Source organism: Oryctolagus cuniculus, chromosome 4 (genome assembly GCF_051225735.1).
Source record: "Oryctolagus cuniculus isolate XC-2025 breed Fujian yellow rabbit chromosome 4, ASM5122573v1, whole genome shotgun sequence".
Taxonomy (NCBI): Eukaryota; Metazoa; Chordata; class Mammalia; order Lagomorpha; family Leporidae; genus Oryctolagus; species Oryctolagus cuniculus.
Genome location: NC_142870.1, coordinates 155,633,653 through 155,651,501, shown reverse-complemented (window position 1 = coordinate 155,651,501; position 17,849 = coordinate 155,633,653). Strand labels below are relative to the sequence as shown.

Here is a 17,849-nt window from a genome sequence, read left to right as displayed (position 1 = left end):
TGATGAAACAATATAAATTTTCTCTCAATTTCTATTCTCTGTATCAGCACTTCTCACTGACATGGGGAAGGAAAGCCATGTCATACCTAGAGAGCCTACTCAAATTCAACCTTCTACCTCCCCCTCTGAAGTGCTGATTGAGGTGGCGTGACAACCACAAAATGAACTGTCTCACTCGTGTCCTGCTACCATCACTCTGTTGACAAGCCATCAGCTGCACCTGGAGTCCTTCTAGGCAGCAGACAGCCCTTCAGCATCAAGTTTTGGTTCTTAGCTCTGAAAATGCATTCCCAAGGCCAATGGCGCAGTACTGGAACTTCCCATTGCTTTGACACATTTCTTTCATCGGAAAAGAGTTAAATGATTATTTATGTCTTGGAGCTCTCAGAAGTCCAAGAAGCGAGAATATACAACAAACTAAGAGTTACAAAGGTCAGGCTGAAGGAAGCCTCTAGTCCTGTTCATCACTGCTCTTTCAGCATGGATTCCAAAGACTGGGGAGGTAGAGAGGTTCACTGGTACTTAGGAAGTGTTGGAGAACTGGAATGGACAAAAACAGCCTCTTGAGTTCTTTGCACCACTTCTGAAAGGCGGTAAAGTGTATCTACATGTTCTCTCCTTCCTCCTCTAACTTCCTGGTACCTGATACACAAAACAAAGCACTGCCCCGTTCTATGAGGCTCAGAGACATTAGCAGAGGTAGAAGGAGGTAGGGCAAAGTGAGCAATGGCTGTGGACAACATCAAGCCAACCTAATGAAGACTGGAAAACACCCAAGAAGACTCACAGGGGGAACTGAGGGGCCTTTCTGCCTCCTTTGTGGAAAGTTTCTCCTATCACTCCCAATTTTGTTGTTTATGCATATTTTGGCACATAATTAGAAAAACCACAGGTCCTGGGCCAAAGACCAGCAAGAGCTCGCCCTTACTTTGGGAAATGAGTGAGGATCAGAGTTCGTTTCTCGAGAGGCAGTTTGTCTTTTTCCTGTCTTGCTTGTTCCAGGAGTTGTCTCCTCATAACGGTGAAGACTGAGCGAAGCAACGTTCTCCCGAACACCTGGGTGGTTTCATACCGAGGTAGACTGTCACAGAACTGTGGCACATTGCAGTAACACAGCCACCTGCCACAAGAGGAGATAAGCACCATCAACATCCTGTAAACCCCAGGTCATCTGCAGTATCCAAGTCCAGGAACCCACACGGGAAATGAGGCCTTCGGTGACAAGCAACATCACCACCAGCTCCTGCACCTTGGGAGTCACGGTACATGACCCCGCAATACCGCCTGGACGGAATTCTGTGAAACCACCCCATTCTTCAGCTTCACGCACAGTTCCAGAGCCAAACAGCCCTGTGATCAAATCCCTGCTCTGCCACCACGTGGCTGCGTAACTTTGGAAATACAATTATGTTACTCAGTCTCCACTTCCTTATCTGTAAGATGGGAACAACAATAATTACTTCACTGGATTCCTGTGAGCACTAAATGAGGTTATCGTCTGTAAAGTGCATAATGTCATTCACGTTTATGGCGCACAAACAGTAATTTAGATAAAAGAAAAAAATAAAGGAGACACTGAATTAGTCCCTTTTGTGAACAAATCAGGATTCTACCACCTGAGAAAATGTTAAGGCTTCTTTAAAATGCCTACACGGCACTTACATACCACCAAAGCTTTGGTGGGAAGATAAAGATCTTCACTGTTCAAAACTCAGTCAAAACACAGGAAGTGTGTCGCCAAGGTACACTTCTCAGTGACTCAGTCTCAAAGTCAGAAACACACTTGAGCATCGCACAAGGCAGAAGAAGGGCCCAGATCAGAGGGAGCAGGGGATTCCCCATATCTGGCCACAGTTCTAGGGGACCCTGGCTCTACAGGTCATCCAATCGAGAAAGCTCACTCAGACAAAAGCAGCTATAGGAGGAAAAGTCAAAAACAACCCTCAGGGCCGGTGCTGTGGCTCAGCGGCTTAACGCCATGGCCTGAAGTGACGGCATCCCATATGGGCGCGGTTCTAGTCCCAGCTGCTCCTCTTCCGATTCAGCTCTCTGCTATGGCCTGGGATAGCAGTAGAAGATGACCCAAATCCTTGGGCCCCTGCACCCACGTGGGAGACCCAGAAGAGGATGGGCATAGTTCCAACCGTTGCGGTCAACTGGGGAGTGAACCAGCGGATGGAAGACCTCTCTCTCTCTCTCTCTGCCTCTCCTTTCTCTGTGTAATTCTGACTTTCAAATAAATCTTTAAAAAAAACAAAACAAAACAAAAAAAAACACTCTTTCTTTCTGTTCTCCCAGAGAGGCAATGTACAAATCCCATGACCCAGCAACATGGATTAAACAGTGGCATCCACAGAGGGAGGCGCCAGGGTCCAAATCTTGTAACACAGGACAATTTTCCAAAACTTAAAACTGCTACCCCCATGTGCACTCTGGTCCCTTTTAAAGCGGGGGTACAGGATTTGAGGGGGACTCTCGAATGTGTTCGAACTGTTACAGGACACTCTCGATGAACTTGAAGCCTTTTTTTTTTTTTTTTTTTGACAGGCAGATTAGACAGTGAGAGAGACAGACTGAGAGAAAAGTCTTCCTTCCATTGGTTCACCCCCCAAATGGCCGCTACGGCCGGCGTGCTGTGACGATCTGAAGCCAGGAGCCAGGTGCTTCCTCCTGGTCTCCTATGCAGGTGCAGGGCCCAAGCACTTGGGCCATCCTCCACTGCCTTCGCGGGCCACAGCAGAGAGCTGGACTGGAAGAGGAGCAACCGGGACAGAACCAGTGCCCCAACCGGGACTAGAACCTGGGGTGCCAGCGCACGGGCGGAGGATTAGCCTAGTGAGCCATAGCACGGCCGAACTCGAATCCTTTTATGAAGCCTAGAATAATCTCCATTTCCTCATGCCTATGGATTTGTATTGTGTCTCTTTCTGCACTACATAATATTTCCCCTGGGATGCACTGGTGAGAGAGGTGGCTGTGGTTGCTGTGGTGCTTCTCCTTTGGGGGGAGAAAACTTTCATCACCATTAATTCATCTGTCGGGGTTGAAAATTAACCTTAAAGCCTTGCTACAATTTCTATTTCTTCTTTCAGTTTTGTCTCTTAATAATTTACACCCAAATGTCAAATTTTCCAACCATGATACTTAAAAGAGCATCTTAAGTGTTATGTTGGGTCCTGTCAAGACAGAAACAATGAAAAGCCTAAGAAGTACATTTATTTTGTAATTCACTAAGTATTTCACAGAGAAATTCACACCTTCAAAGATAATCATTTCTGGATGTGCCCACTCTATGAAATTTATACTATTTGTAGATGAAGGAAGGCCAGCTTTCAAGTAACTAATTATGAAACGATAATCAATCAGTCACAAACCTTAATAACCAGAAGTTCAATTTCATAAGACTTAGGCTACCTCATGTGGGGAGCAAACCGGACTAGACTGTTACTGGAATTAAGACTTATTCTATGCATCTGCTCTCCTGTGGGGAGCAGCCCGGACTGGACTAAGTTACTGGAATTAAGACTTATTCTATGCATCTGCTCTCCCACAATATGGCGCTGGGAGAGAAGTAAACAGCTTCCGCACAGCTGCCTCCAGTTCAACTAATAAACTGTAGGACTTGCTACTGATTGGAGGAGAGCAGCGTACTCGGCGTGTGGGCAGCCGAGTTAGGATTGGCGGAGGAGGACTATAAAGGAGGAGAGAGACGGCATGCACCAGGAACATCTATGGGGAACATCTAAGGGAACCCGTGCAGCCCCCGAGAAAGCCGGCCGGCGGTGTGCCGCTCCCCTGCGGAAGTGGGGAATGTGGCCAGGGGGAACTGCCCTTCCACGGAGGTGGAAGGGATAGTAGCCAACCCGGGAAGAACCAGCAGAAAACCCGGGGAAGGCCGAGCAGACGAAAGAACAGCGCAGGGTCCTGTGTCGTTCCTCCACGAAGAGGGGGAGCGACATAATGGTGCCGTGACTCGGATATGAAGCCTAGGCAGGACTCTGTGTCGTTCCTCCACGAAGAGGGGGAGCGACACCTCAAAGCTATCTGTAAGACTAAGACTCTGACTAAATGTGTCCAGATTCTGCATTGGAAGATTTAAGGATTATGTCAGTGCCATTCAATAAAGCGTCCACTGAGGGTGGAAATCCTCTGCATTCATGCTGGTGTAACAGCCACCTAGCCACAAGGCTCTACTGAATATCTGAAATGTTGCTACTATAACTGAGCTTAATTTTTAATCCTGTTTAATAAATTCAAATTTAATTTTTAAATAGAAGCCATAAAAGTAATTTTCCATTAAACGTAACTTTATCTTGGTAGGACTCCATTTAGTTGACTTTTTAAAATAGAATAGGATAAGATTTATTAATAAGATAAGATTAACTTATTTATTTTAAAGAAAGAGTTACAGAGAGAGGAGAAACAGAGAACTCTTCCATCTTAGTTTGTTCCCCAAACGGCCACAACCAGAGCTAGGCCAGGCTGAAGCTAGGAGAGAGGAGCTTCATCCAAGTCTCCCACTTGGGTGCAGGGTCCCCAGGACTTGGGCCATCTTCCTTTGCTTTCCCAGGCACATTGGCAGGGAGCTGGATTGGAAGTGGAGCAGCCAAGACTCAAACTGGCGCCTAATTGGGAGTGTGGTACCACAGGCCAGGGCTTAACCTGCTGTACCGCAGCAATGGCCCCTATTTAGCTTTAGCTGTATGAAATTTAGCAACTAGGCCAGCATTTAGCCTAGCGGTTAAGATTCTAGTTGGGATGCCTGCATCCCTCATTGGAGTGCCTAGGCTTAATTTCCAGCTCCACTTCCAATTCCAGCTTCCTGTTGATGTGTACCCTGAGACGCAGCAGGTGTTCACCTAAGTAGTTGGGTCCCTGTCACCCACCTGAGAAACCTGGATTAGTGTGCCCCACATCAGGTCAGCACAGTCCTATCCATTTTAGGCATTTGGGGTGTGAACCAGCAAATAAGAGCTCTCTTTCTCCCTATCTCTCCGTCTCTTAAGAAAATAAAATAGGGGCCGGCGCAACAAGTAAAGTCACCACCTACAGTGCCAGCATCCTATATGGGCACCAGTTCAAGTCCCGGCTACTCCACTTCTGATCCAGCTCTGTGCTATGGCCTGGGAAAGCAATAGAAGATGGTCCAAGTCCTTGGGTCCCTGCACCCACATGGGAGACCCAGAAGAAGCTCCTGGCTCCTGGCTTCGGATCATCCCAGCTCTGGCCATTGCAGCCATTTGGGGAGTGAACCAGCAGATGGAAGACCCCACCCCCACCCCGCCTCTCTCTCTGCCTCTGCCTCTGCCTCTGCCTCCCTGTAACTCTGCCTTTCAAATAAGTAAATAAATCTTTAAAAAATAATAAAACTAAATCAAATTTAGATGTTGTTAAGTGTAAAATAAACACAGGATTTGGAATACTTATTTTAAAAAAAGTAAAATACATTCTCATGGTTCACATTATATATCAGTTGGACAGTGCTAATTTAGAGTCTAAAGAGATGTAGACTCTGAAGAAGTCCACAGATGTCTGAGGCTTCTAAGACTGATGTTACTTCTGCTATGAGATGATAGGTTATAAAAATTACCACAAAATTATAAAATGTTACCCAAAGTCCTTAACAGGTCATTCATTATTCTCAGGGTAGACAGCATAGATTATTATTAGCTAGTAAAATTTGTCAAATAATAGGTTCCCATTCATTTTCTCTTAGAGTTATTTTAAGACATCAATTGCGATTTTGGGGTTTGACTTCCAAGATTAATCTTATGTTACAATCTGTAAAGTGTGCATTAGATAAAACAAGGAGGCCCAAGTCAATGTGTGTACATTGTGGAGTGGGGGAAAGCAGGTTGGTGACAGTTTGCTCAACCGACACAGTCACTGCACGTAATAAGACAGAAAGGAAGAAATGGACATCCATATCTCTCCACACACTCTGATTTCATGATTGCATGTCTCCTAGAAAGTGAAATGATGGATCTTTCATATTTGTATGCTGAATAGAGCTGGCATTTTTAGGCTATTTACTGATTGTCCAAATAAAGCTCTTGGATTTTTTTTTTTTTACATCATCATGGTGATTAGCAACCCTCTTGGTTCCCTTAAAATATGAATTAGACTTGGAAAATCTGAATGCAGACCTTGTTGTTCTATTTGCTTGCTGGAGTGAAAATCCTGTGGTTTTGCGGATTAACTGACCTCTCCTAGCTCGTCAGAACTAAAGACTGGCTAAGTATAGGTTAAGCATCCCTAATTGGAAAAGCTGAAACCCAAAACTTTGAGCACAATCATAATGCTCAAAAAACTCTAAGGTTTTGGTGCATTTGGGATTTTTTATTTTATGATTAGGGATACTCAACCAAAAAAAAAATCTAAGCATATATTATAAAAATCTGAAAAATTCTGAAATTTGAATCCCACGCATTTTGCATAAGAGATACGGGATCCCAAAATAGAAGCTACGTCTCCTGCATTAGAGTCCAGAGTAGAAGCACTGTCTGCTATCTTCAAACCCACGATTTTACCATGCTTCCTAACAGATACTGTCCTAGACTTCTACATGCCTCATTATGGATTCTCAGTGCAGGGAATAAGGGGCTATATCTCTTTTTTTTTTAATATTTATTTATTTATTTGAAAGTCATAGTTACAGAGAGGCAGAGAGAGAGCGAGAGAGCAAGAGAGAGAGAGAGAGAGAGAGAGAGAAGGAAGGGGAGGTCTTCTATCCACTGGTTTACTCCCCAGATGGCCACAACAGCTGGACCTGTGCCAATCCAAAGGCAGGAACCAGAAGCTTCTTCTGGGTCTCCCACGTGGTGCAGGGGTCCAAGAACTTGGGTCATCTTCTACTGCTTTCCCAAGCCACAGCAGAGAGCTGGATCGGAAGTGGAGCAGCTGGGGCTCAAATCGACGCCCATATGGGATGCAGCACTGCAGGCAGCAGCTTTACCTGCTACTACATAAAGCTGTTTCCAAAAATTGGGTCAATTATATTTAACTTGTTTTGTATTCTTATGAAAAACTCTCACTGCAGCAGTGAGTAATCTTTAACTTTCTGAAGCTCTGCACAATTCAAAATCTAACACTAGCTTTTTGTCACATTCCTTTAGCAAATCCTGTTGGTCACATGTAGATTAAGAAGTCAGATTTCCCTGACGCTTTCTTTGCAGGTTATCTCTTCTTGGAAATATGTCAGCATACCATCAAAAAAATTCAGAGGACTTCCAAATATTTGACTAGCTTTTTTTTTTTTTTGTAAAATCACAGTAATTGCTGACAGTATATAAAGTGTTGGTTAACACATACTTTAAAAAGAACATTTATCTTTTTCTTTTATTCAGAACAGAGAAGGTAAGTGGGCATTTCTGCTGTTCAGTTTGCTTTTTAAGTTGTTTTCTATTCATTTGAAAGACAGAGGTAGAGAAAGAGAAGACAGAGAGAGCTCCCACCGGCTGGTTTACTCCCCAAATGCCCACGAAGACCAGAGCTGAGCAGAGCCCAAAACTGAGTTGGAAACACAATCCAGGTTTCCCATGTTACCTGAGCCACCGCTGCCGCCTCCCAGGGTTTGCATTAGCAGGAAGCTGAAGTCAGGAGTCAGAGCCAGGAATCAAACCCAATTATTCCAAAGTGGGATGTAGGTGTTTTAACTGCTGGGGTAAATGCCTGTTCATGTTTTTAACGTTTTGTTGGAAAAGGCGTCACAGGTTAGCTCTGTAATTAACAGTCACTTTCTGAGTCCAGGCTTCTCCAGCAAGAATCCCACGTCACCCCCACTGTCACACCGATGTGCTGCAGAGGCTCCCCGCCTCCTTCCCCTAAGTGCTCCAGCTGTTGGAGAACGAGCACTCACGGTTCTGAGGTTCTCTCGCACACCCAAATGCAGCCTGCTGGCGTCTGCAGCCTGCATTACCACCCATTTTTGAGAGTCAGCTTCAGTGGGACACATTGTGATGCTGTATGGTTTTTTAAATTCCCACGTGTGTCAGGGAAGTGAGGTTTCAATCTAAAACGATTACTGATTCTCCTCATCTTCACAGCTTGTTCCTCTCTACTTCCCTTTCTTCATCAACCTGGCGTGACACGGGGCAGCAGGGGAGGTGGCTGTCCTGTCCTTATCTATTATTCACAGCGCTCGCGGTCTCCATTCCACCTGGAAACTGGCAGGTTTCAGAACTCCTGAGGGCATATACATTTCAGTCTCTCTCAGCGGGCTTCCCATCACCACTGTCTGACTCCACTCTTCCTCCTTCAGCTGTTGGGATGCTTTGCTACGCTGTCTTTCTGTTCCCTATTATCCTAGCTTCTAAAGTGATACTCGGATCATCACACGCTCATTCAGCTGTACAGCGAATGCTCCAGCTTAACAGCCACACATTGACAGTAACTGAGCTTTAGAGAGCAACACGTGTGGGAGGGAAGTCCGGGAGCCCCCTCCAGCACCTGGCCTGTGTGCCAGACACCACGCACGAGCTCCCAGGCAGCACTCACAGCCCTCTTGGGCTGACAGAGGAAGACACCGAACATCAGAGAGGAAAAGTGACAAAAGCTCAGAGCAAGGGAGAGATGGAGCCACTGTCCAAACCCAGTGCCTGTTCAAAGCCCAATTTCTATTTTTACTGCTCGGTAAGTATTTGTAGCATACCCACTTCTTGGTAATTCCCCAATGCTGTCTCGTATTTCTATTCTATTGCTTAAAGACAGTAATGACTTCGAAGCCAATCCACATTTAATTCTCCCTTTTTCCTGATGAGACAATTATTTTCTCTGTTAAGAGTAGTAAATATATTCAGGGGCTTAGCTTTGACAAATACTCAGCTTTGTCAGTCATTCACAGATAGGGTTAAAACACATATTTTTGAGAGATTTGTTATTTCAACTTTTATTATAAATAGGACTTACAAAAACAGTGAACTACTGTTAATATAAAACTCTGAAATAAAAGATGTAAAAATGAAGACATAATTTAATAATTCCTATAATATCAATTATTAACAGGAAACTAAAACTCAAACTGTATGTTTTTTAAAGGTAGAAAGGGAGGGAAAGAAGATATTCATAAATTAGGTCAGTGACATAGAGAAAAACTAGTTTTAAATTATACCCATTCCTCCACATTATTTGTTATTCCAGAAAGTAACCGGAGCACACGTGGTCTTGACAGAATACCAAAAGCCAGGGAAGTAAAAATACACACACACACACACGTTCCAGAACATGCCCAGAAGTAAGCTTGATAGGCCTCAAAAATAGAAGTGGGGAAAAGAAAAAAATAAGGTAACTAGTCACTTTCTGAAGTAAATTAAAGTAAATGTAGGTCATTATATTCTGTATATTCCATACCTAAGATCTGGAAAATTAATTCTGCTTTTCTGCAGTTTATCAGCAGCAAACATAAATTCCAACTTTAGAAAAAAATATACGTTCAACCCAAAAATATTTGCAGAATTTGGAAATCTACCAATAGGAAAATGGTTAGGGTAGTTAGGATCATCAACTCAATGGATCATAAAATACACTGTGAGATTTTTCTTATGATGTTAAGTGAGAGAACAACAAGGATATAAAATTCTATATCTTCTACTATAAGTAATGTAAAATATTTCTTTAAAGGGGAAAATGAGAAGATATTTTAATAATGCTATCATTTTGGCATGGTGTTGGGACTAAGGCCATGTTTCCTTCTTTAAAAAGATTCTTTTCGCTCTATTATTATAATGATGATCGTCAATGATTTTTTTTTTTTAAGCTATGGCTCTATATCTTGATTGCAGAGTTACAATTCAGTTATCTAGTCAATGATGTTCAGTAGACATACAGAGGCAAGCACTGGCCTACCAATTAAGATGCTGGCTGAGAGGTCAGTGTCCCGCATTGAAATGACTGGATTCAAGTCCTGGCTCCACTCCTAATTCCAGCTTTAATTTATGGAACCCGAGGAGGCAGCAGGTGATGGCTCAAGTACTTGGATCTCTGCCACTGACACGTGAGACCTAGATTGATTTCCCAGCTCCCAGCTTTATACTAGCCCAGCCTTGCCTGGCCCAGCCCCAGAAACTGCAAGCATTTAGCGAATGAACCAGCAGATGAGAGCTCACTCTCGCTCTCTTTCTCCAATCTCCCTGCAGTGCAAGCCACATACAAGGATTCTTCATGGAAAATATATATTATGGGGGCCGGAACTGTGGTGGAGCAGGTAAAGCCGCTGCCTGCAGTGCAGGCATCCTATATGGGTGCCGGTTCAAGTCCTGGCTGCTCCACTTCCAATCCAGCTCTCAGCTATGGCCTAAGAAAGCAATGGACGAAGGCCCCAAGTGCTTGGGCCCCTGACCCATGTGGGAGACCCGGAGGAAGCTCCAGTCTCCTGACTTTAGATTGGCACAGCTCCGGCCACTGTGGCCATATGGGGAATGCATCAGTGGATGAAAGACCTCTCTCTCTCTCTCTCTCTCTGCCTATGCCTCTCTGTAACTCTGCTTTTCAAATAAATAAATAAATCTTTAAAAAATAAGCTATATTATGAAAACAATCTGCATGGATTTAAAAAAAAAAACTGCACCAAAACGAACTGATTTTTTAAATGAACTTTTTGAAGTACTCGTACATCAAAATTTTAAACTGTGTGGTGGCCACAATGAAAAAGAAAAAAGAAACAAGTAAAATTGATTTTAGTATCTTTTATTTAATCTAATATATCCAAAACACCACCATTTCTATAAGCAAAGCAATATTTTTGAAAACTAGTCATGAGCTATTGTAGACTCTTTGTCGTTGCTACTGTTGCTGTTCCACCACGGAAATCTCAACTCTGGTCTCATTTCAGAGGCTCAACAGCCACACGTGTTTAATGACTGTCATATTAAACAGTAAAGCTCTAGGAGATTTGGATCCCCGAGCCCCTAAAACTTTGTGATAAGAATGAAGAGCAGTGGTTTGCCAGTTAAATTACATAGACATTCTTTGTCAACTGATGCAGTCACCATTATAACCAGGCAATCTTCCTGAAGAAACAAGTCGCGATTTTATGTTAGAAGCATGTTCTACGGGGTCTAAGGAGAAGGACTTGCCGTCTCATTACCTTGTGTAGTTCTCTTTGTACCCAGAAATATCGTCATTGGGAGAGCGCAGTCTTCGTTGAGATGGTGCCTCCAGATGCCAATAGTTGATGCGGTTTAGGAACATTTTGGCCAACTCGACTATTGTTTGCCTTTCTTTTGATGGCAGGTGACTAAATTTGTACTGTACAAAGTTATTCACGCCCTTAAAAGGAGGGAAAGCAATTTAGTCACGCAGCTATGCAACTATACTAATTCTGAACACCCACACAGCCTGCACCATTGGTGGTTATTAGCAAAAGAACAGACACTTCTCTATTCATAAAAATCTCTTCATTTTCCCTAAGAGAAAACAGCAATGCCCAGAGGGAATCTTGCCTCAGATCACTGTGGTGGAAAGTGACAAGACAGAGAGACTGTGAGTTGTGAATCTGTGGCCTGTTGCAATCCTCAAGCTTTAAAGAGAAAATCAAATTCAGGCACTGAAAATAATTCCTGCTGCACTATCTGCACAGTAGCTCACATATAATGTCGTTCTCATTTTTACATTACAAAAATTTTAATCAAAGGTTGCTATCATGCCTTCCATATAACTACACCACTAAAATTTAAACACTGGTTTCAGCAAAGCTTACCAAGAAATAGAATTATTCAAAATCATGTGGTTTTTTTTTTTAAAAAAAGAGCTGTAAATTATTTAACCTTTCCATAGATCACTCTCATATCATCTAATTTCAAATAAAAGAACAATGAATTCTTATTTAATACAGTTTGGAGGCAAAATAAAATTTATTCTACAGAAAATTGACAGATAAAAATGCATTTCTTATTGAGAACTCTGGTGTTGTATCATCTATAGTCACTCTCATCAAGAAATTCTGTCCAAAGTATTTGACAGTTATTTAGCCAAACAATGAAAGGCTAAAAAGTGATGATAATGAGAGATACTGACAATGGCTAATAGGAACAAGTCCATACATTTGGACAGATTCCCTGAATAAAACGGCTCCTTTCCAGGAATCATAATGTAGCAGGAAGTAGATTTCTGGTTACAAAATCTCATTTCTTTTTTGCTCTTTTTGCTTGACTTAGAATGTTTTTCACATTGCTACTGAATTCCCTCACGTCAATAGGCTTTTTCAGGCAGTGCCAAACAAAAGGACAAAGACTTAATTTTAAAACAGCAACAACAAGAAAAAACACATTTCACACGTTCTTACCAACTACAGGTTTTCTCTAAACATACAGTGAATTCTGAGTACACAACAACCCTAAAAGAAGAAAACTAGCCTATTCCTTAAAGTAGGCATGCACGTCTGATCCAAAGGGCCCAAGACGATTTCTACAGACTTAATGAACATCTCTGAGGACAGAGAATGTGCAGAAATGAGAGAGATTAAAAGGTTTCATCAGCCTTAAACCAATAAAAAAAAAAAAAAGCGTTTCTTTTCATTATCTTTTTACCTGCTCAATACTAGGCTTTTCAAATGGGGGTTTCTTCTCCAAGGAGCCTTCAACCACAGGCTTTCCTCTTTGTAAAATAGACTTTCTCAGGAGCTGTAAAGAAAACATTAAATAAAAAAAAACCTTGATGTCTTTCTGGTATCTCCCTTCATCCTCTGACCCCCCCCCCCCAACACACAGGGAATAATAATAATAATAATTAATAATAATATTCTATTAATTCTACATAACAATTCCTTAAATCAATAAAACAGATAACTGTCAGGTAACCCAAATCTGCCTTCGAGTCCATAACATGCGTTATAAGGAATGAGACACTTTCTTGCTCTGGGCACCCGTGAGCAAGTAGGAGTGGTAGCCAGTCCCTTGCTAGCCCACTCACTTTCCCCCTCTCCCCAGTTTCCGGCTTCCCACCCACCCAGAGGCCTGGTGTGTGTATGTGCAGCGCTACAGTTTGCACACGCCCATCTAGGGCACCGCAGGTGTGCTGAAGCCCAGCAGGGTCTTACTTAGAAGCACTTGAAAGACTGAGTTCCATTCTGCACAAATGAGGCTGGGAGAGGAGGTGTCTGGCTCTTTGGGAAGGAAATCTGCAGGGCTCCCAATTGGCAACGCTCACTGTTGCGGTCTTTTTTCATTTCCCCTCTGTCCATAGAACACAGGCCAAGTGTTCTGGCATCTCTATGCCCACAAAACAAAAACACTGCTCTTAATTCCTGCCACTGGAATTTAAAGCCTTCAAAGAGCAAATATCAGAGAGAAAAGGGAACTCACAAAAAGACTAAGCTGAGAATAAATCTGGATGTTGAAATTCTTTAATTTCAGAATCTTACAACCTTTACATGTGGGTCGGTTACAAAATGGTCACACGTTTATTTATTTAAGTTACATTGTTCCTTTTCTTTTTTCCACTTACTGCCTTTTCAGTAGAAACAGAACACAGCAATCACTCTGAGGAGTTAGTAGAAATGAATAAACTCTCGAGGTTGGAGATGTGTCTTACAGGGACCTCAAATCCTTCTCAGGGTGCCAATATAAATTACGAGGAAGAAGCGTTTGTTAAGCCTTTCAATACATTATGCCCAAATTTGCTAAAATAAATTTGCAATAAATATGAATCATTATGTATGTTTCTAAGGATATATATAAAAATCAAATGTAAAATCTTTAATAACAATAATTCTGGTTGCCTATGTTTTGGCTATAGTTAAAATAAGACCATTTGGTAACCTAGCGCACTGTTAGCTTGCATTTGGAGGTTAACTGATGAGTTGGGGAGATGTTCAACCTCAGCTTCTTCACCCACAAAATGATGGAGTTGGGATAGGTAGGCACACAAAGTTCTTATTAACAGCAGCAAGCATCTGCATCCCCATTTTTGCCAGATACTCTATTATCTCATTTAATACTCCCAACATCCTTTTAAAGAAGGTGTTGCTCTTACCTGTACTTTATAGATAAGAAAACCAAAAGAGAATAACTTGCCAAAGGTTACATTTAGTCAAAAATGGACCCAGATTTTAGATCCAGGTGGTCCCACTCCAGAGCCATAGTTGTAGGCACTAAGGTTCTACAGCAGCTTTAGGAAGCAACTTTCCACTGGGTTCATACCCAATATCTAAGATCGAAGCTTTTGTAAAATACTAGCAAAATATACACCACATTTTAATTTCTGACACATATGAAACACAGGACCTGCCTTTCAAAAGCTAAGGGATAGTTCATTTATAACTCATTTGCTCAAAGAATGATTTGGGGTGGCAGTGAGGGGGATGTGGAATGCTAAATATTTTGGACTGTGTTTCCACAAGCAAATATATTTGCACTGTTATTTAGAAGGAAGTAAATAAGAGAGGAAAGGAGGAAAGGAGGGAAGGAGGAAGGAGGGAAGGAGGGAAGGAGGGAGGGAGGGAGGGAGGGAGGGAGAATGTACTTGAAAGCAAAGCAAACTTCTCTGGCCTGTCTGGCTGGTCCTAAAACAAGAGGAGGCTGACAAGATGGAAACCTTGACACCACCTTCACTTCCAACAGGGTGTGGGGAGCTGCCAGGGAGCTCCGTTCCAAGGCAAATAATAGCAGCAGTCATGCAGATCTTTTTTTTTTTTTTTTTTTTCAACTAAGATCTTTTTCCAAAGAAGCTCTAAATAGTACAAACCTGCCAGGGTTCAACGTGGATGACTCAGGCCTCACAGCCATGTCAACAAGTTGTCACCCGGAGCAGTCTAGTGCCTGCTGACAACTGCAAGGAATTCAATTGTTCATTTTCATATTCTTTCCCTCTCTCACCTTTTTAATGAATATCCCTAATAATACCCCAAATTCAAAAATATATAAACATATATAATTCTTCCTCCCATTCCTTGTGTCCTACCCATCTGAAAAAACTCATCAGTACAGAAGACTAAAACTGATAACAAGAAGGGAAAAGAGAAACTTATGGATCAACAAGTTCAAATAAAGAAAAAAAAAAGCTATAGGTATAGGGCATGAAATTTGCACTGAGACAGCTAGCAGCCAAGGCAAAAGGAACGGCAATTTCAGCTTTTCCTGTCATTTAAACATGAAGCACAGTACCTCTGAAAAGGGGTCAACTTTTCCTGGTGCTCAGCTCTGAGGGTTGTTTGGTTTTTTAACATTGTGTATGAGTTACACAATACTACGTAATGTACAATGCCCTCAAGAGCAAGGTTTTTTTCTTTACTATTCTCTCTGGCGTCTCTTTTACGAATCTATTTTTGGCAACCTGAAGATTTTTCTATCCATTCTCATCGCCAATTTCCCTCTTACAGTGGTTATTCCAGAGTCATCAGAACTTAAGGAGACCGATACTATTGGAAGGCAATGGATGTGACCTGAATGTGGCTGATGTGGAACCATGAAGAGGCAGTTCTGGTAGCAATAATCACCAAACAGATTTGCAAAGCCTTGATTCTTCCTCTTGAAGCAGAGAAACAGGACTCAGAGGCGCATCCCCTTCCCCCTTGTTCACTGGGATCCAACCACATCTCCTTGCTGTTCCAATACCACATCAAGCTCATCTGGCGCGGAGCTGTGTGCTGGCTCTTCCCTTGTTGACTGCCTCCCTTTTCTACTGCAATATAAACTCCATGAAGAAAAAGATTTTGCAGACTTTGCTGTGTTCTCTATCCCTCATGCCTAGATCAGTGCCATGCAGGGTAGGTATGCAATAAATATCTACTGGGTGAAAGAAATCTATAAGCATATGTAAATCAAGATATTCAACTTTGGGACATATGTTGTGGCACAGTGGGTTAAGCCACTGCCTGCCATGCTGGCATCCCAGGTGAGGCAGTGGAAGAAGGCCCAAGAACTTGGGTCCCTGAACCCATGTGTGAGACCTGGATGGAGTTCTTGGCTCCCGAGTTTCATCTGGCCCAGCTCCAACCATTGTGGCCCTTTGGGGAATGAACCAACAGATGGAAAATCTCTCATACTCTCTCTTCCCCTCTCTCCCTCTCTCTTTCTGCCTTTCAAATAAATAACTTTTAAAAAAGATATTCATGTTTGCAGAAAGCAGGAATTAATTTTCTAGCACTTTTTCTGAAGGATGTAACTGCACATGATTTTTGCAAATATTTAGAATATAGATTATAATATCCAATAAAATATCAAGGAAACAAACTGTTGGCTCTTACAATCTTGGCAGGGGTTTATCTGATGCTTCTGGGAGTCAGAAGAAGGGTAAATACAAATTAAAACTAAAAGTCTAGTTAAGTATAGAGCCCAGAGCCCAAAGATCTACCTCATGAATAACTTTACCATAAATTATACCCATTTTATTAATATTTGAGCAAGTATTTCAAACTTTTAAAAAAAGTGTGTTTATAGAAATTTACTTCAGCTATGCAAAAACATCAAAATGCTTCAGAATACAATCAGCAAGAAAAGATTCAGTTTTTTTTAACTAGAAAAATGATATAGATTGCAGATTTATGCAGAGACCAGTAAATCATGACATGAGTGCTGTAATAAAGCTTACCATCGACTGCTTCCTGAAATTAAAATTATATTTTGGATCTTGTTTCAGAGCCTTCTCTGAACTAGAAATTGTTTTGCCTATAACACCAACCAAATTTTCCATTACATAAAGAAAATACATTCAACTTCGCTGGAAGTGTGAAGGCTTTCAAGGAAAGTGATGCGTGTGCTCATTTTAGAGCCCCCACCCTGAAGAAACGTGTGCTTCAGCAATCCCAGGGGTAAAATCCGTGAGTCTAGACCTCTCACTGACACGACCCAGCATACAGAGAACGAAGATATTGGACAACGACAGAAAAAAGAAAAACCTTTTAAAATGTTAAAATCTCACCTTAAATAGGTAGAAGTAAACTTGCTTGGTATCTGCATCTTCCTCCTTGTGGACACAAGTAAAGAGATACTCCACATCCAACACTATTCCCAGGAGTCTGTTCATTTCTTCCTCTGACACATTCTCCAGGTGGGAAACATGAGCAGCTTAAGAGAAAAGATCAAAAGAACATATGTAAGAAGTCAAGTGGAAAGCACAGACGTTCCCCATTTTAATTCCCACCAATCCAGCAGGTTGCACTGCAAACACAAAGAACTTGCTGAGCCCCTGAAGCCTTCTCACAAGATCTGCTTATAGTTAAGAGACTGCTGTGTTGTTGAGGCTCACCCTCTCCATCCGGCATTAAAGAGGGGTCAGCAGCTAACCAGTTCAGAAAAGGCATATTGTAAGAATCGGAACTTGGAGCAGCAAGCCTACTCACCATAGACTCAGTTCTTATGTTCCCATAGAAACAAGTTCTCTGCCTCTGTGGTCCTAGGTATGGATCTATGATTTGTAGGTTTGTGGTTCAGAAAGTCAAGTTCGCTAAAGGTTTAGTTCTATGTCAAACAAAAACTTTGTAATAGTGTACAGCCCTACCCTGAAGTCCCTTTACACCCTAGCCTCTCTACGATGCACTAAAACCTCACGGCCCCTGTGGCAAAGGGCAAAGGGCAAAGGCCTATTTTAGCTTGAAATTCAACATCTCCCAAGAACATACCTGCTTTTTCTCCTTTTGTTCTGCTGTCTTACTATAATTTTAGTGATCTATCCAATATCCTCTCCTCATTCATCCACCTGTCATTTCTACTCCCCATTGCAGCCCCATCTTTCAAGGTTATCTCATTTAATCCTCAGTTTCATGAACTGGGTATTAGTAATCCCACTTTACAGTTGCAGAAACTGAGGCTCAGATAGATTAAATACTGTTTCATCAAATACCACTCACCAACAAGTTACCCTGACAGCCTGAAAGTGAAGTATGCTTAAACCAAATTCTAAAGGACTTAAAAACG

General features: G+C 42.1%; 1 protein-coding gene across 2 annotated transcripts in view; it reads right to left on the bottom strand.

Annotated features, from left to right (window-relative positions):
• The window catches only part of KAT2B (lysine acetyltransferase 2B), a 124,548-nt gene that overhangs the window by 55,997 nt on the left and 50,702 nt on the right, over positions 1–17,849 (bottom strand). For both annotated transcript variants that reach the window (XR_016232845.1, XM_051858848.3), the window contains exons 3-6: positions 16,855–17,000; positions 12,525–12,617; positions 11,084–11,265; positions 929–1,120 (exon numbers count right to left, since the gene is read on the bottom strand). Coding sequence is in view for 1 of the 2 variants with exons in the window: in XM_051858848.3 (XP_051714808.2) it covers positions 929–1,120; positions 11,084–11,265; positions 12,525–12,617; positions 16,855–17,000 (613 nt within the window). In the remaining variant the exon portion in view is untranslated. The remainder of the gene's footprint in view (positions 1–928; positions 1,121–11,083; positions 11,266–12,524; positions 12,618–16,854; positions 17,001–17,849) is intronic.